The 19101-nt window shown below is 52.9% G+C and overlaps 1 protein-coding gene across 10 annotated transcripts in view; it reads left to right on the forward strand.

The window, feature by feature from the left end:
• Nucleotides 1-19101, forward strand: part of TTC39A (tetratricopeptide repeat domain 39A) — a 59005-nt gene that overhangs the window by 32564 nt on the left and 7340 nt on the right. For 6 of the 10 annotated variants that reach the window (XM_027108581.1, XM_027108585.1, XM_027108584.1 and 3 more), the window contains 12 exons: nucleotides 1029-1093; nucleotides 3167-3266; nucleotides 4613-4678; nucleotides 6026-6134; nucleotides 6579-6646; nucleotides 6728-6787; nucleotides 7719-7880; nucleotides 12646-12737; nucleotides 14714-14834; nucleotides 16984-17095; nucleotides 17516-17630; nucleotides 18558-18674. In XM_027108581.1, coding sequence (XP_026964382.1) covers nucleotides 1029-1093; nucleotides 3167-3266; nucleotides 4613-4678; nucleotides 6026-6134; nucleotides 6579-6646; nucleotides 6728-6787; nucleotides 7719-7880; nucleotides 12646-12737; nucleotides 14714-14834; nucleotides 16984-17095; nucleotides 17516-17630; nucleotides 18558-18674 — 1187 coding nt within the window. Of the gene's footprint in view, nucleotides 1-1028; nucleotides 1094-3166; nucleotides 3267-4612; nucleotides 4679-6025; nucleotides 6135-6578; nucleotides 6647-6727; nucleotides 6788-7718; nucleotides 7881-12645; nucleotides 12738-14713; nucleotides 14835-16983; nucleotides 17096-17224; nucleotides 17631-18557; nucleotides 18675-19101 lie in introns of those variants that run through there. The other 4 variants (XM_027108591.1, XM_027108590.1, XM_027108586.1 and 1 more) reach the window with 4 other exon arrangements.

Here is a 19101-nt window from a genome sequence, read left to right on the forward strand (position 1 = left end):
AGTGGCCTCTCCCGTTGCGGAGCACAGGCTCCGGACGCGCAGGCTCAGCGGCCATGGCTCACGGGCCCAGCCGCTCCGCGGCATGTGGGATCTTCCCGGACCGGGGCACGAACCCACGTCCCCTGCGTCGGCAGGCGGACTCTCAACCACTGCGCCACCAGGGAAGCCACCCCGCCCTATTTTTTAAAAATGGTTTTCTCGGCTTCCTATTCATGTCTGAACAGCATATTGTTATGTTTTAGTTGCCTTTGAGCTTCTTAAGGCCTCAAGCTGTGTGGGACTTGCTTTCTTCACCCAACCGTACGTGGCAGTGTAATACTGCCTTCTATGAATGTACCAGTTTGTTTATCCATTATCCTGCTGAAGGATATCTGGGTTGTTTCCGGTTCTTGGCTGCTATGAACCGTGATTCTGTGAGCATTCTTGAAGATGTTCATCCATTTCTCTTGGGTGTATACCTGGGAGTGGAACTGTCAGGTGGACTGTAGGTATTGGTGCTTTTTTTTTTTTTGGCTGCACTGTGTGGCATGCGGGATCTTAGTTCCCCAACCAGGGTTTGAACCTGTGCCCCCTCTAGTGGAAGCACGGAGTCACAATCACTGGACTGCCAGGGAAGTCCCCAGGTACTGGCGCTTTAAATTACAAATGTGATAAATACCTGCTTGTTGTAAAAAAACACAAGCAATCAAAAAATGAACGTCTCCCTTCCTTCCCCACAGTTCCGCCCCTGTTAACCGGTGGGAGCATCTCCTCCAGGCCTCTCTCCACACACATAGTATATGTACATATGAGCCTGCTACAGGAGGTTGTGGTTGAGCCCTGGGCATTGTGGAGGTCTTGTTTGGCAAGCAAGGCCCTTATCTCAAGTACCAGGGGTAGAGTGGGGAGGCCTCTGACCCCACCCACGTGGGGCCCCTCATAAAGCTGGGCCCAGGGAGGGCCAGGCAGTATCCAGAGCCTTGTATGATCCCTCTCAAGCCTGTGGCTACCCACCCAGGCCCGGCTCTTAGCATCTCTCCCCCCTGCAGGACGAGAACATGGTGAGCTTCATCAAGGGTGGCATCAAAGTTCGAAACAGCTACCAGACCTACAAGTGAGTGGGGCTGGCCTGGGGGGCCTGAGGCCACAGCGTCTACTGCCCTGTGTCCCTCAGGCTGCTTTGTGGGAGGTAGAGGGCACTGGCTGGAGGCAGGAAACCTAGAATGCTATGTGACCTCAGATAGATTTCTGTACCCTCAGGACTTCAGTTTTCTGGAATATTATTCCCCTGGGTGTATCCGTTCATTTGGTCCCCCTGAGAGCGGACTTTGCTCCCCCTGAGAGCGGACTCTGTGCCTGACCCTGAGCTAGGGGAATACAAGGCACATGTTCTGTACAAACAGCTCGGTCTGGTGGGGGGTGGGAGAAAGACACAGGAACAGTCATTTTGAGAATAGCAGCAGGACTCCTACACATCCGTAAAGGCCCCGTCCAAATGCCGCTTTCCCCATGAAGCCTTCCTTGAACCCTCCAGTACACAGGGATGATGCTTACATAATACACACCACCTCTCCAAACTGGGAGCTCCTCGAGAGCCAGATTATTTCCATGCCATCTCAGCACTGGGCCACACGTAGGCCGTGTTTATGGAGCAAAGACTGAAGACTCAGTCCAGAGCACTTCTGCCCAATGTGGTCCCGCAATCCTTATCTACAATTCCAAAATCAGAAAAGCTCTGAAAATAATTAACCCTCCCCACTGCCCCAATTTTGGCATTGAAACTCCTTTTCCATTAAAAGTTGACTTGAATTGACTTGAGACTATCATCTTTATTTTCCCCACTTAATGTGACTATTTCCCTGCAGAGAGATGGTGAGTTTGATTTCCAGGTAGTACTGGGGTATAGCACACCATGCAGTATATGGACACCACACTGCTTTGTGGGTCCTGCTGGAATTGTTCAGGGAAACCAGACTGTGTTCTGGCCCTTGTAGTCTTCCTACCAGCTGCCAGAGTGATGTTTTCAAAGCACAAACCTTGTCAGGTCAGTCAGTCCGTGCCAACTCCTGAGACCCCTTCTTGCTCTTAGAATAAACTCCTGGGTCCTGCCGAGTCATTCCTGGGAGGTCCCCCTGTCCTCCTAGCCGTAGCTCCCGTCCCACCGTGCCTCAGACATTTGGGCCTGCCCTCAGGTTTTCAAACATGCCAGATTTCTACCTCAGGGCCCTGGGACACACTGTCTTCTCTGCCAGGAACACTTTGTGCCAGGCTAACTCCTCATCACTCAGTTTTCAGCTCAGATGTCAGCTCCTTGAGGAAACCTTCCCAGAACCCCAAACTAGGCCAGGCTCCAGGGTTCCTCTTCATCCTCACAGTGACTCGATAGGGGTCTGTCTCTAAGAGCGGGAGAGTTGTGAGGACAGCAGCTTGATGGCTTTGCTCCCTGCCGTCCTTTGGTGCTTGGCACAGAGAAACCTTAGTCCGTGTTTGCTGAGCAAATGCCCTCAAGATGCTCGTGGCCTGGAAGGGAGGCAGGTACATCTTTAAAGCCCCTGTCCTGCCCCAGACAGACTGGGATATGGACTCTGAGCTATTGGTGACCAGAAGAAAGAGGGTTGGATTCCAACCAAGAGACTCCAGGAAGACTTCCTCAAGGAGGCGGTGTTGGAGTTAACCCAGTGGTTCCCAACTGGGGGCGGTTTTTCCTCCCACGAGACGTTTGGCTGTGTCTGGAGACATTTTGATGGTCATACTTGGGGAGGTTGCTGCTGGCATCCAGTGGGTAGAGGCCAGGGCTGCTGCTGAGCACCCCAGGATGCACAGGACGGCCTCCCGCCCCCACCTGAACAAAGAAATTATCCAGTTATCCAGCCTAAAATACTAGTAGTGCCGAGGTTGAGAAACTGTTCTAGACAGAATGCAGAGCACGAGCAAATGCCTAGATGTTGGACAAGGCGGGTGTGCTAGGGCTGATATAGCTGAAATTCAAGAGCAAGCGATGTGTCATTACGATGGGAGATGGGGCTAGAAATTCCTCGAATATCAGCTCTCCGGATTGCCAGACGGTTACAGATCCACCGCCAGGGAGTTCTGAGATCAGCTAGGAGTATAGGGGCAACTTGGGCCCAGCTGGAAGAGGACCCAGCCCCCCACATGTGGCTGAAACAGGCTTTGCATCCCTCCGCAGGGAGCTAGACAGCCTCGTGCAGTCCTCACAGTACTGCAAGGGAGAGAACCACAGGCACTTTGAAGGAGGAGTGAAGCTCGGTGTGGGAGCCTTCAACCTGGTGAGTGGGCATGCCCTTCCCACATCCACAGTGTCTGGGTTCAAGATTAACCTTGCCTGCACATCCCTGCCCTACCCATGGTCTCTGCCGAGCTACTATCCCACGCCCCAGTGATGAAGCAGACACGTGGCCAGCCTGGGGGCTCACAGCTGGGGTGGAGATGGGGGCTGGCCGTGGCTCCAGAGTCCCTTCTCTGCGTTTCTTCCCAGGGCAAGTTGAAAGCTTGAAATCCACTATAGTGGCAGCGTTTACAGCACCAGAAACTGACAAACACAATACATCAGGGCCTTTTCCTCCCCGGAGGGCTGGTGGTTAAACATTGACCAGTGGCAGGGAAGGAGACAGGCCTGGAAACAGCTGACGACCCACAGGGAACAGAGAGCCAGGACTCCTTCCTGGGGGAGCCCGGGAAGGTTTCACAGAGGGGATAATATTTGAGCTGGATCTGAAAGGATCCATAAGCGGAGGACGTTTTCCAGGCAGGAAGGGCATTCTAGGCAGAGGGAACAGTGAGCTGAGGCAGGGAGGCTCAGAAGAAAGAATTGTGCCTGCTCCTGGAAGGAGGAGCCGCTCTCTGACGATTCAGACTTCTGGCCCTGGGTGGCCAGGGACTTACCCAAAAGTGTGAGTGTGGCAGGGGGTGGCTCTCTCCCCTCTAGGCAAAGCCTGTTCTGATGGGGGTCCCTACCGCTCTCTGGGTTCCAGATTCCCCCTGTGTAAAATGGGAGCAGTGATCCCGGCCTAAGTGCTGGGAAACACAAGCTGCCAAGTGCATCAGGTACTTCAGCAGGTTGTAGCTGGCCTGCCTGCGGTTCGAGAACCGGCTCCACCTCTGATGAGCTGTGGTGCCTCGGACATATCCTGTCACTTATCTGTGCCTTGTTTCTCCGTCTGTTGAAAGGGGTTAGTGATCCCTTCTTTGCAGGACTGTTCTGAGGATCACATGCAATGACAGAGCCCCTGTTACAAAGTAGGGATTCAGTGTAATAACAATAGCTAACTGCTAGGTGCAGGCCCTATTATGTGCTTCACATATATTAATTTGATCTATCTGGTAGGGGCTATTATTATTCCCATTTTACAGATGAGGAAACTGAGGCAGAGAGAGGAAATGTAGCTGCCCGAGCTGGGAGTGGTGAGACTAGGATTTAGACGCAGTCGGCTCCTAATTGTCACTCTATAGTGCCTCTATCTGGGGAAGCTGGCTTTCAGAAACCTAGGGCCTCCTCATGGGCATTCCAGAGATGGGCCCTGCACCTCTGGGATTACCCCCAGGACTCTGGAGACTTGGAGATTGGGAGGGTCAGCCCCCACCCCTTCACGTGTCCACCTGCCTCTTCCTGCAGACGCTGTCCATGCTTCCTACCAGGATCCTGCGGCTGCTAGAGTTCGTGGGGTTTTCAGGAAACAAGGTAAACACCTTCCTTCTGGGGATCTCAACCTGCTCAGCCCCAGGGCTGGAGCTCAGCTGAACAGGGTGAGGCTGAGGGGCTGCGGGGCCTGAGTGCCAGTCCTGGCTCCGCCCCCCTCAGTGTGTGGCCCTGGACAAGGCTCAGACCTCTCTGGACCTCAGTCTCCTCTCCTGCAAATGAGGCCATTGATCCCTGCCAGGCCCTTCCCAGGGTAGAGAAGCTCTCGGGTAAGGGTGGGTGTGAAGAGCAGCTCCTGGGGTCCTTCAGGGGCCTGGGACCATATTCTCTGAGCCTGGCAGGTGTCAGGAACCTGGTCCTTCTCCCCTCAGAAGACCTTGAGCAAGTCCCTTCCCTTGGGACCATTTTCTGGTCTGGGAGATGCCCAAGGGAAGCCCTACTGTGCATTGGGCCTTGAGGTGGAAACCAGAGGATTCAAGCACCCAGAGGCTTTACTGAGGGCAGGAATCTGAGTGCCAGGTAGCAGATCAGGGAGGGCTCCCTGGTGGAGGAGGCCTGATGTGGTACAAGAAGCATTAACCTGGAAGTCAGGGGCCCTGGGTCAGTCCAGCCTCATCCCCTTCTCCCTGTGAGTCTGAGCAAGGCCCGCCCTCCTCTGGGCCTCTTTGTTTTGTAAAACAAGGGGCTTTTTTTTTCTTTTTTTTTTTACATCAGGTCAATGTTTCTCCAACTTGGACTTTCTCCAGCCCTTCCTGATTTTTGCCATGTCCACACACCTCTGTATTATTACTTATGTATCATTTTTCTCAAATGTGATTCACATTTTTTACTTAAATTTATTTAAAGGAAACATTACTACACAGAAAACCCGTATTATGTGGCACGATCAGAACATAATCATAACAATTAATACAAGAACTGAGCAACCTTACCAAAGCCCTGTCTGTGCCCTGAGCCTGTGGTTAGGATTATCTGCCTCCTTGTCATTCCTACTCCCCCACCAGACTTGGGGCTACTCAGGGCTTGGGTGCCCACTATGGGGACTGAGCAAGTGAATGAAGGGGGGAATGGGGAAGGGGCTATTGAGGAGGTAGGGGACACCCACGCCTTTGCCCTGGCTGTGGCAGCGGTGTCCCCTGCCCTCAGGAAGATGGCTGAGGCACTGAGAGGGGCAGCCCCTTGTTCGAGGTTGCACAGCCTGGGAGCAGCTGACCCGGCCTCCAGGGCTCCAGACTCGGAGTCCAGCACTCTCTGGTCTCTTCTGTGGCAGCATTGCCCTCACGCCTGTCCAGTGACCTCCCAGGCCCCTCCCCCCCTCCCTGGGTCCCATGGAGGACCCTGGGGAGCTCAGGCCTTGCTGGCCTCAGCCAGTCCCCGTCTTTCCTCCAGGACTACGGGCTGCGGCAGCTGGAGGAGGGGGCATCGGGGCACAGCTTCCGCGCCGTGCTCTGTGTCATGCTGCTGCTGTGCTACCACACCTTCCTCACCTTTGTGCTCGGTAGGGGTGCGCTCGGGGCGAGTGCTGGGGCCTCTGGGCTTTGGTGGGCTCTAAGGGCAGGGGGTGAGAGGGCAAGGGGCTGCAGACCCTGCTCGGGCCCCCAGGACTGAGGATGGGGCACTGAAACCAGAAACAGCAGAGCCGAGTCAACTGTCCTGGGGCCTGGCCTGCTGACCACTCGCTTCCTCACAGTGTGACTGGGTTCCAGCCCCAGTTTTCTCATCTGTGAAATGGGGGTGGGTCATGCCCACCTCAGAGAGGGTGTGAGGATGCTGTAGGCTGTACTGTCTAATTCAATCCTCACATCACCCTGGAGATAGAAGAGTTATCATCCCCATTTCACAGAGGGGAAACGGAGACCCTGAGAAGCCCCTGGTAGGTTGCTGGGAGGCGGATCACCAGGGAGGATGGTGACGTGTCCTATTGTCCCCCCACCTCCTTCAGGCACTGGGAACGTCAACATTGCGGAGGCAGAGAAGCTCTTGAGACCCTACCTGAAGCGATACCCTAAGGTGAGCCCTACCTCCTGGCAGATACTCCCAGCCCACGTGTGCCTTGTGGACCCACACGGACCCACATGCGTGTTGTTGCAGGGCGCCATCTTCCTGTTCTTTGCCGGGCGGATTGAAGCCATTAAAGGCAATGTTGACGCGGTGAGTAATGGGGGTCGGAGCCGGTGCTGGAGGGCCCTCGGGTCTCCCAGGCCAGTAGGAAGACAGATACACACAGACGAACTCAGGGACAGGGCAGACTGGGAGGAGGGCCCCAAGAGAGGACTTACGGGAGAGCGGGGGCAGGAGAGGCACTTCCAACTGAGGCAGTCTGGGAAGACGAGGGAGGAGTTGGCATTTGTGGTGAGTAGGATTTGAACGGGAGATGGAAGGCTACCGCATCCTTGAGTAAGGCAGAGAGGTGGGAAGACCCGCTGTCCAGGGCAGGGCGACAGGCTGGAACCTGGTGCCAGGGGCTGAAGCGGGCACCTTGAGGGTCTGGCTAAGGAGTCTGGGCTCTGTAGGTGGGAGGGAGCCGTCGAAGGGGTGAGAGAGGGGCGGGTCACGGTCTGGGCAGAATCCCCAGCATTAAACCAAGGCCCAGGACGGACTCCGTGACCTGGAGTTCTGGCGTCTCCCGCTGGTCCTGGCTGTGGTTCCTCAGGCAGCAGGACAGATGCCCCAGGTCCAGGTCACTTCTTGGGGGCTTCTGGAACCTTTGGAATTTGCTCTGAGGCATAGACATTATTATTATATCACTTTAAGATTAGCACTTTCCACTGCCTGTTATCCCTCTATTATAGCTCTGTCCCACCCTTTCATTTTGTGCTGCAAGACCAGAGTCCCCAGGAGGGGCAGTAACTGGGCCCAAGGTCGTGTAAGACTTAGGCGGTAGAACCAGGACTGGAGGCCACAACTCCTGTCTCCCTGATGCTGCCCCTCGCCCCCTCCCCGAGCCTGGCACAGGGCTGGGCCGCTGTGCACGGCAGGAGGCTGGGGCTACTGTGGAGCTGGACGGGGACAGAGGGTGCAGAGAGCGGGGCGGGGGCGGGCCAGGGGACACCCACCGAGGCTGACCGGCAGGTTCCCACAGGCCATCCGGCGGTTCGAGGAGTGCTGCGAGGCCCAGCAGCACTGGAAGCAGTTCCACCACATGTGCTACTGGGAGCTGATGTGGTGCTTCACCTACAAGGGCCAGTGGAAGATGGCCTACTTCTACGCAGACCTGCTCAGCAAGGAGAACTCCTGGTCCAAGGTGGGCTGACACCATGTGCTGGGGGCACGGGGGGACCAGGCCAACCCACACTGGCCATGAGCCCCCAGAGCAAGGGCCAAACCCCTAACTGAACGCAGATGTCTCAGCTGGAATTTAACCAAAACCACAAATTCTACCAGGCCTCAGGGTTGGAAAAAACTAAAGACCATGAGGAACAGATGACCTTTAGAACTAGAGTGTGTCGAGATTTTTAGTCACAAGGGACAGAAGTGTGTTGTGACTCACATGGTCTATATGAGTGTCGCCCAACAGAACCTTCCATTACCGTGGAAATGCTCTATTTCTTTTTTTGTAATTAATTTATTAATTTATTTTTGGCTGCGTTGGGTCTTCGTTGCTGTGCGTGGTCTTTCTCTAGCTGCGGCGAGTGGGGGCTACTCTTCGTTGCGGTGTGCGGGCTTCTCTTGTTGCGGAGCACGGGCTCTAGGTGTGCGGGCTTCAGTAGTTGTGGCATGTGGGCTCAGTAGTTGTGGCACGCAGGCTCAGTAGTTGTGGTGCACGGGCTTAGTTGCTCCGCAGCATGTGGGATCTTCCCGGACCAGGGCTTGAACCCGTGTCCCCTGCATTGGCAGGCGGATTCTTAACCACTGCGCCGCCAGGGAAGTCCCGGAAATGCTCTATTTCTGCACTGTCCAATGTGGTAGCCCCTAGCCATACGTGCACACACCGAGCACTCGAAATGTGCCTACTGCAATTGGGAAACTGGATGTCTTCAATTTTATTCCATTTTAACTAACTTAAATGTAAAAAGTCACATGGAGCTAGTGGACATAGTACCTGACTATGCGGGTGTAAACATAAGAGGCTCATTGGTTCATATAACCGAAAATTCTAGGCACATCTGACTTCAGGTAGGGCTGAATTCAGGAATTCATATGTCGTCTGGGCTTGTTTTTTCCACCTGGGACTGTGCTCTCCTCTATGACATCTTTATCGTACAGGCAGTTTCCCTCCATTTGCCGGCAGGGTGGCTATGGGCTGCCTGCCCCTAACTCACATCTTCCCTTTGGTTTCAACCAGAGTCCCTGGATAGAGCCTCATTGGTCTGGCATAGATCACAAGTCAATGCCTGGAAACAGGGGTGGGAGGACCCCTCATGGATTGGGAGTAGAAGATGGGTGGTTCCCCAGAAGAAAAATGAGGTGATGCCCCAGAATAAGTGTGGATGGGGGTGGGCATTAAAGAGATGCCATGTAGGCAAAACGAAACAAAACAGATGCTCAGCGCAGCATCTTATAGCTTATAACATCATGGTGAGTGATGAAATAAGTATCAGGCGTTATCATCATAGTAACCATAGCACAGACTTCCGAACCAAGGGTCTTAGAGTCATCTAGATCATCACAGAGCATCTGGTAGTGTCAGATCCATAGCACTTGTGTCTCAATGACCTTAAATCCCTATTTCTCATCTCTCCCCCACCTCTGCATGAAAGTCCCTTTTCAGTCCCCCTACCTGGGGCCCAAGCTGAAAGGGAGCTCTCTGGGTGTGGGCAGGTGGGGCCCGCAGGAGGAGTGGGCTTTCACGGAGCTCTGTGTGCCCAGGCGTTATCTCCGTCAGGCCCAGGAGGGGCGCTGAGGCTTAGAGAGGGTGTGTGACTTTGCTGGGCCACACAGCTGCTGTGAGGAGCAGAGGGAGGATGAGGCCTCCAGGTGTCAGGGAGTCTGGCTTCCTGACTTGGCTCAGTCTCCAGCTCTGTGACTTTGGAGAGGTCAGCCCCTCTTTCTCTGCAACACTTTCCTCAGAAGGGTTTCCTGTGAAAGTAGGGGTTGTGGCACCCCGAGTTCTGGGGCTTCATTCATCTCTAATCTCCAGCACTTGGCCACCGGAGTCCACCAACTTCCAGCTCTAGGAAGTTGGCCTGTGGCCACTGCCATACGTGCCGATCCCTCTGCTCAGCATTCTTCCCTGCCTGTACCATGCCGAGTCGTCCCTTTGGGCCCGTCATGTTTCCCGCAGTACTCGCAGCTTGGGTGACCAGAAACCAGATGGTGACAACTGTGTGCTCAGTGCTGTAACGGGGGAATCTGAGGGGAGCTCAGAGGCATCCCTGGGGAGCCCAGCCAAGGGGACAAGGAAGGCTTCTGGAAAAGGAGATGTCTGAACTGAACCTTGAAGGAGGAGGAATTAGGGTGGCAGAGGGGAGAAAGTGGAAGTTCTCTCCCCAAACCGAGAGAACTGCAGGGGCGTAGGGTTTGTGGGTGGGAGTGCAGAGGGACTGTGGAGGGACCGTCCCCCTCTAAGCCACTCGCTCTAAGCTTCTTGAGGACAAGGACTGTCTGATATCACAGAGCCTGGTAGAATAATCCAGCAAAATAAATATGTGGACTCAATAGGCAAACAGATAACTCTGGGAGACAGGAGTCCCATCAGGGAAGGTGACTGCAGTTTTCCGTCAGTGTGGCCCCATAACATCCCCTGGTAACTTGGATGTCCATGGGTCTCACAACTCTAGGTCACTGCGTCCATCCTAATTCCTGTGGACTCAGTGAGGGTGCGCTGTCCCGGGGGAGTAGGAGAAGGCTCTTAGAGGAAGCCAGCAGACGAGCCTGGCAGAGAAAGGACAATGGCATCCCAGGCAGAGGGACAGCACAGGCAAAGGCCTGAGGTGAGTTCCAGGAGTGATAGGGAAGAGTGGCCAGAAGAGGAGGAGCCAGAAAAGCAGGTCACAAGGGCCCTGAGTGGCTGTTTGGGCTTCAGTCTGACAGTGGGGGAGCCCATGCTTGTGGCTTAGATTTGTGCTTTTAAGAAATCCCTCCTGCAGTCACTGGGCACGCTCACACGCCAGGTACTGTTCTAGGGCAGGACATACACAAATGAACCAAGCAAAGGTCCCCTCAAGGCTCATGTTCTAGTGGGAAGAGAGAGAGACAAGAAACACACAAATAGATGATGTACAGTGTAAGATAACGTCAGGTTCCAGCAAGTGCGATGAAGAAAAATCGGGTAAGGTACGGGTGCAGGGCGTGATGAACAGTGTGGTCAGGGGAGGTCTTTATGAGAAGACACCAGAATGAAGTGAAGGAGCAAGCCATGTGGACATCTCCGTGAAGAACAGTCCAGGCAGAGGGTGCTGGTAGATATTAGGGCAAGAGGGGGAGGAAGCTGAAGCCGTGAGTTGATGTGTTCTGGAAGCAGCCCGGAGGCCAGTGTGGCTAGAGTGATAACGAGTGAGGGGGCAACAGTGGAGGGGAACTGGAGAGGAAACGGGGCGGACCGCACAGGGTCTTGCAGGCCATGACAGGGCATTTGGATGTTCTCCTAAGTGCGATGGGATACCGTGAGACGATGTCTAGGAGGGACTGATGTGATCTGCTTCTAAAAGGTCAGAGTGGCAGGTGGTATGGAAAATGGCTTGCAGGGCCAGGAGGGGAGCAGGAGATCAGTTAGGAAACCATGTGAACTAGGACAGCAGAAAGACATCCCTGGTGGCCCGGAGCAGGGAGATGCTGTGGAGGCTGGTTCAATAATTGAGGTGAGGGCTAGGGCAAGGCCAGTGGGATTTCGGAGCTATATGGGAGGTAAAATCATGAGGGCTTGGTGGCTCACTACCAGGGCCGGGGAGAGGGAGAAGGCACAGATGACACTGGGAGGTTACAGATGGGATGGGGAACAGATTTCACAGAGGGGAGCTGCTTCTCAGCACACCCCACAAAGACCAGCTTTTCCTCATGTTGTGAAGGGCAGACTGCGGTGCTGAGGGCAGACTGGAACTGGGAGTAGCCCTGGGCTTCAGCATGGGTGGGGCTCCCAGGTGGAGGTTGCTTCCCACCTTCTCTCTCCTAAGACTAGACTCCAGGATGTCCTGCTCCGTTTCCTCCTCCATCCGCTACAGTTGTTTGCTGGGCAGCTGCCCCAGGTGGCAGGAGCTGTGGTTCAAGACTTGGCCACTGGAGGGCAGCACAGAGCCAGACTCCCCTGGCACTGGACTTCAAGCAAAGGGGAGCGGCTTTCCGGAATGGATCTTTGGCCGGGGGTGGGGGGGTGGTTGTGGCAGCTGTCAGTGGCAGCTGTGGAACCAGTGGGCAGACCCTTGAAGCCACACAAACCTGGGGTCACTCCCAGCTCTGCTCCTAGCAGCTCTGCTGTCCCAGGAAGTAGAGGTGGGGTACAGATTCCTTTCTGGCATTGTCTGGGATCAAGTGAGGTGACGTATGTAGAGTGCCTGGCACACAGCAAGGCAGTTTCACCGAGGGGCCCTGAGCTGAGCCCTGACCCAGGGCCCTGTTTATTCTTCGAGCCTCACACCTCTTCTTGTATACATCCCATGCTTTATGCTAGTGATTTGTATCCTACGTACACACATCTCTGCCCTCCCTGGCTTTGATCAGGCTGTTCCCCTTGCCTGGAAGGTCCTTTTTCTGTCTCTGTGAATCTTCCCATCGGCGTTCAAGGGCCCAGTCTGAAGTGGCTGCTTCCCTGCAGCCCGTGCTGCCCCGTCTTTGTGTCTCCATCCTATCCTCAGCACCACCCCGTGCATCCTCTAGTTGCTTGAGGCTGCCCTGCTACTTCAGAGTGGAGAGGGCAGCTGCTTAGACATGGCCCATCGTGGAGTTAACTCCTAGCTCAAATCCTCAAGCTGCTTTGGCTTCCTCGCCCAGTTTCTCCCCTGGGGCTTGGGGATAATATAATGTCAGCTACTATGCTGGGCCATAGTGAGGTTCCAGTAAGGTACTGGTGCCAGTTCAGGACTGCGATTGGAGGGCAGGCTGCTCACACCTGACTGTTGCTCTGCCTCACACAGGCCACCTACATCTACATGAAGGCCGCCTACCTCAGCATGTTTGGGAAGGAGGACTACAAGCCGTTCGGGGATGACGAAGTGGAGCTGTTCAGGTGGGTCCGACCGTTGCAACCTGTCGTAGGCCCTGCCCACAGCCAGCCTGAGCTGAGGGAGGTGGTGGAGTTGTCGTCTCCCTGACACTCCCCCACAGTCACCCCACGTGCCTGTCCTTCCGTCCCATAGCCGGGGGCCTCCTGCTGCCGCTGGTGAGAGCCCTTTGAATCCATTCAGAGGTTTTCTTTCACAAAAGTCGTTTTGTCAACATTCTTTCCACTGAACCTCTTTCACCTGGAGAGTAGGACAGATGTGGACACTGAGGTCCAGAGAGTTTCCTTCTGCTGAGTTAACCTGATCCACTCAGAAAAGCAGAGTTGGAATCACATAAACAGGATAAAATCTAGCCTCTGCCATTTGTTAGCTGTGTCACCTTGGACAATTTCAGGATCTGTAAAATGGGAATAACAACCTCTGCCTCTGCAGTGTCGTTCTGCGCATCAAAGAGGACAGATTTAAAGAGCCTGGGGTAGGGCCTGGAGCCAATAAATGGCAGCTGTTTTTATTCTTATCTGCACTACTGTGTTTGCCTTCAGCAAAGGGCCTAGAGCAGGGCTCAGCCATGGCAGGCTGAGGATGGAGCCTAGGGCTTTCCTCCAGTCATGGTGAGGGTTGGCCCCAACATGCAACATGCTAGGTAACCCTAGCTTCCTGGGCTGTCACAGTCACAGAGTGTTTATCATTTACTGAGTAACTTTGTGTCTCCATCTTATGTAACTCTTCTAGAAGATCTGTGAGGGTAAGAATCTGTGGGGGAGGAAGAGTAATTTTTTCTCCATCCTTCTAGGTTCTTGGCTGAGACCCTCATAATAAGATTAACAGGAGAAAAGCAAACAGAAGTTTACTAACTCCTGTATACGTGGGAGAGACTCAGGAAGACTGAGCTAACTCTCTGAAATGGCCCGAGCCATTACCTTAAGTGCCATCTCCAGCTAAAGGACAAAAGATCTGGGGGCATAGGGAGCCAGTTATGGGAGGTTTTCAGGTAAAAGAGGGTATGTGGTGGTTATGCAGATTTAAGTCTCTGCCTTCTCCACTGATAAGTTTCTAGAGATTTAGTTATCCTCCTCTTCCTGGTACAGAGAGAGATAACCTTACAAATGGAGATTTCCCTTATAAATGTAAATGTCTCGTACAAAAAGGTAACTTCTACTAGGTTTTCAGAGCTTTTTGTGTGTCTGCTGTTTCTTAAAAAGAATCAGCCTAAAATAATCTTTATGCCTAAGAAGCATATTTGGGGGTAACAACTTCTCCCTTTCATATCATTGTCTCCATTTTAGGGATGAGAAAGCAGGCCCAGAAGAGGTTCCACAGTGAATAAGCAGGGGAGGTGTTTGGTGGGGGACCTCACAACTAGGTCCAGCTGTTTGCTGGGCCTGGACAGCTCAGGTTCTGAAGGTCACAGCCATACCCCCATGATTATGGCAGGGATGGAGGGTAAGGCGGAGCTGGGTGGGTGAGGCCCCAGATGTGGAGGCTTGCCCAGCTGCATACCACATTTTACCGTACCCTTGGGAACAGCTGAGGAGGCCACAACTCACGTGGCCAAAGTTAATGAAAGGTTTGTGCTGTGTGGTCTTGGGCAGGTCCTTCCCTTTATGAGTTTTAATCTCCTCTGTGAAAGTAGAGTCAGACTTCCACTGGGCCCTTAGGAAATGGGGGCTGGGAGTAGAGAGGGACGACTAAAAGGCAGAGCAGGCCTGGGGGGTTTGTGTACATTCTCACCTCTGCCCGCTGCTGCTGCTGCTGCTGCTGCTGCTGCTGCTGCTGCAGAGCCCCTTGCCTAGCCCTAGGAAGTGCTCGGGTCTTGGGGCAGGGCCTGTGAAATAAGGCCATAGCCACAGGCTATGAGTCCAACACTCTCATCATATACATGGGGAAACTGAGGCCCAGAGAGGGGCCAAGCAGAGGCTGGGGACTCTGTCCTTTCTAGCACTTTCTCACCCTCTCCCCACCCTCCTCATCTCTTCCACAGAGCTGTGCCGGGCCTGAAACTCAAGATTGCTGGGAAATCTCTACCCACAGAGAAGTTTGCCATCCGGAAGTCCAGACGCTACCTCTCCTCCAAACCCATCTCATTGCCCATCCCTGCTCTGGTGGGTAGGAGGGCCTTGACTGGCTCTGAACTCCAGTTTGGGATTGTGGGGATGAGCTGAGATCCAGGGATATAGCCACTGGCCCCGGGGGAAGTGGATGAGGGAAGAAGACCTCATGCCTCAGGGGCCTAGAGAGGATTTTACAATTCACCTGGTACTGGGTGGGGGACACAGATGAGCTGGAGCCTGCCTCAACCTCTGAGAAAGCACTGGTCTACTAGGGATGGGGGTGGAGAGACAGGTGCGTCGGCTGCAGGCACCTCAAGGCAGAAAGAGCAGCCCCCCCAGACAGCCCCACACCCCTGTTCCCAGGCAGAGGCATCCCTTGGCTGTTTGTGTTTCCACCCTGTTTCTGTCTTGTCACACGATTAGAATTGTTGTTTACACTGTCCCGCCCTCACTGGACCAAGATTTTCTGAGGCTGGGACCATGTTATATTACAGTCAACTCTGAAATAACAGCAATTGCTGGCATCGTTATTGGGCACTTGCTGTGTTCAAGGCTCCTTATACCCATTGCCTATGGCCTCATTTGATCCTCACAACAACCCTCTTAGTAGGTGCTGGTGGCATCTCCATTTTACAGAAGGGGATAATAAGGCCTAATAGATAAGGAGGAAGATAAAATATCTACTAAGTAGATAAGATGTAAGTAGAAAAATGAAATAACTTGTCCAAGTCCCATAGCTAGTGAGTTAGCCAGAATTTGAACCCAGGTAGTCTGGTTCCAGAGCCCATATTCTGAACCATGGTTTTGAAGCTAATTCCATGCATGATTTGAGCAGGCATCAGAGAAGTTTCTAGTTTGTTAAGAGTCCTTGTTATTCAAATAATAAGGCAGCCAGAAAGGTAGAAAGGGTGCTGCTTCAGAGACCTGGCTCTGCTATTCACTAATTGTGTGACCCTGTGTAGGGCCCCCTTTCCCTTAATGTAAATAATAATATATTCCTTGCCCATTTCATAGGGCAGTTATGAGAATCAGCTGATAAAACATGTTAAACACTTTAGAAATCAAAAAGTTCAATATTTATGTAGAATTTATTTAGAGCTCGTATCCTGAATATCTTTAAATAAAATCTGAGCTATTTTACAGGTTAAAATATACAACAAAGCAATTATCAAATGGGGGCAGGGGAAGCAACTATACGAGAAATTTAGGGGAGAATTTCCAAAACTATAATCTGAAAAATGCTATTTGTGCATAAAATGATTTCTGTGATTAAATACATTTGGGGAAGACTGGCCTAAACCAAGTTTATATACCGTAGACCTTCTTGGAGCCTTTCTATGCTAATCTGCATGGTAGGTCTCCAAGGAGAAGCTTGAAGATGCAGTTTTTCCCTAACTTATTTGGCCACAGAACAATCTTTTAATGGAACACTTGCTAACTTGAGACCATATAACAACTTGATAAAACCTTGTCTAAACTTAAAATCCCTCCCTGGAACATAACAAAAGCCATAACAAAAGCCTTTCTAGAACTTTATGTATACAAGTCACTTTCACATCCATTGCCTGGTTTGATAGTTTAGGAAATGCTAATCTAAGCGAACACAATTACTAGAATGAAAATTTGATTTAGTATTCTGAACTTCCTGGCAGTTAAGGCAAAAAAAGGCATCAGGTATGTTTCATAGATGGATACTCACGCTCAGTGCCTTGGCGAAATAGGAGAGAAGGTAACATGGTCTTAAGCTCCTGAAGTGCTTAAGTAAATTATGGTTCCTCCAATATAGGAGGCCCTATTAGCTGAAGCAAGGAGGAGGACTCCCTGGAGAGTGTGGGGCATGACCTGGTCCTCAAAGAATGGGAAGAGTGTGGGCACAGAGAGATTGGGAGAGAGCAGAGTAGTGCCCCAGGAAGCCATGAGCAGAAAAGTAACTGAAAACTATCAGCAGCTATGAGCAGAAGAGTGAGAATATGGGTCCATCTTAAATTCTCACTGGGGTAAGGGGAGATCTCAATAGTAAGAAAGAGCTAAGACTCCCCATAACTCCCTCAAGTCCACAGCTTCAAAGGCTGGGCTGAGACTTCTAGAGTTAGAAGGGCCTTTAGTGATCCTCTGATCTGAGCTACCCATTTTACAGATGGGGAAACTTGAGGCCCCAATGGGGAGGAAAGCTGGGACTGACTTGCTCCCCTGCCCCCAGGAAATGATGTACATTTGGAATGGCTACGCTGTGATTGGGAAGCAGCCGGAACTCACAGACGGGATACTTGAGATTATCACCAAGACTGAAGAGTTGCTGGAAAAGGGCCCAGGTGACTACCCCCAGGCCCTTGAACCTGCCAGGCTGGGTCAGACCACAGGTCTTTACAGTTGAAGATTCCCTCTACCAAAAACGTCCTTCCTCACTTCTCTACCCTGGTAATTGTCCTTTGCCTTTCCAGACTGAGCTTCAGTGGCAGCTCCTCCAAGAAGCTGTCCCTTGTCCCCCAGGTAGGGTCAGGGCCTCTTCTGGGCTCCCACAACCCCCGGGCTTCCTTCAATCAGTCCTGGTATCACTGTATTGTCATCGTCTCAGTATCTGTCTTTCCTCCCCAGATGTGAGCTCCCTGAGGATGGGGACCATGTGTGAGCCGCCTCTGTCTCCCCAGGGCCCAGCACAGAGTAGGGGCTCCATGAGTAACTGCTGAAAAAATGAACAAACCTGTCGTCTTCCCTCACTCCCCTATTCTCAGAGAATGAGTACTCAGTGGATGATGAGTGCTTGGTGAAGCTGCTGAAAGGCCTGTGTCTGAAATATCTGGGCCGTGTCCAGGAGGCCGAGGAGAATTTCAGGAGCATCTCTGCCAAGTAAGTGCCTCTGTGGCCACTCCCACTCCAGATGGCCTGCTGCTGGGCCCGTGGCTCCAGGGCAGCATTTTCTGGGCTTCTCTTTCCTCATGCACACATGCACAGTGCCTGACTCTGGACTACCCCTACTCGCTCCACATGTACTAGTGTCTATCCTGTGCCAGGACCCTTGCTGGGCACAGATCATTCCCACGTTGTCCTCTAGGGCCACCAGATTGCCCAACTATAGGAGGCCATCCATAATGAGTTTCGTGTGAATGGTGCCTCCTGGAGTTTGTAATTTATCAACTCTGCCCTTGGGGAGTGCAGCTGTTAGAGAGACAGACAGCTACAGGCAACTCAATCTGGTATGGTGAGGGGCTGTGCTAGAGGAAAGCAGAGGACAGCAGGTGCCAGGAGGAGGGACCTAAACCTAATAATGCTAGATACCAGGAAAGGCTTTCCAGGGATGCCACTTAAATTGGGAAGTTTACCAGGCAGAGAAAGCAAGGAAGGAGGAGTTTTAAGTGGAGTAGGTAGAGCATGTGCAAATGCCTGGACACAGGAAAGACACCTGAGGTTGGGTGACAGTGGTCAGGTCCTTCCCTGCCTGGGTGAGGTTGTAGAGGGAAAGGGTTGCAGATGAAATAAAGGGGGGGTTGGGGACTGAGGTGGGGGTGGGCTAACTAAGGACATGACATGAACCATAGGTTGTCAGGGACTTGGGGCCCCAGGTGCAGAGGATCGGAAGGCTTTCCTGTGGAATCTTAAGCCTTTCTAGGGCTAGGTAGTGGGAACCCTCCCAAACTGGAATTCAGATCAGAAAACCCCACAAGACCATGAGTTGGATCCTGCCACTGGGGAGAGGCTCAGGAGGAGTCTGAAGGACATGCCTGAAGGATGTCTCAAGAGCAGAGCCTGTAAGCCATGTTTTCCTCTGTCCTGCAGTGAAAAGAGGATTAAATATGACCACTACTTGATCCCAAATGCCCTGCTGGAGCTGGCCCTGCTGTTTATGGAGCAAGGCAGAAATGAAGAGGCTGTCAAACTCTTGGAAACTGCCAAGTAAGGCATGATTGCCCTTGGTCTGTCCTTTGTTCCCCATGGAGTGCAGGGTATGGGCAGAAGAGGCCAGGCAGCAGTGAGGGAGGAGGATGCAGGCAGAGGCAGTATAGGCAGCCCAGAGGCTGGGCCCATGTCCCTGGGGAACCCAGCTCTCACCTGGCATAGGGGAGGCCTCTTCCTCAATTTACCAATGAGGAACTGATATTCCCAGCATCAGGGACTGAGGGTCACACCACAAGCCAGCTGCAGGGCTGGTGTGAAGATGCAGGTCTCCTGCCTTCCAGCCCTTGGATCTACCTCTTGAAACCTCTCCTTCAAGCTCAGGGACCAACAGTGGCACCAGAGGGCATGGTAACAGGTAATCTCTATTAGTCAGGGCCCAACTCTTTCTTTAGACAGAGGTAGGGATCTAAGCCTCTAAAAATAT

The sequence above is a fragment of the Aethalodelphis obliquidens genome, unplaced genomic scaffold (assembly GCF_003676395.1).
Source record: "Aethalodelphis obliquidens isolate GAN/ISIS:26980383/991018 unplaced genomic scaffold, ASM367639v1 scaffold9, whole genome shotgun sequence".
Classification (NCBI taxonomy): Eukaryota; Metazoa; Chordata; class Mammalia; order Artiodactyla; family Delphinidae; genus Aethalodelphis; species Aethalodelphis obliquidens.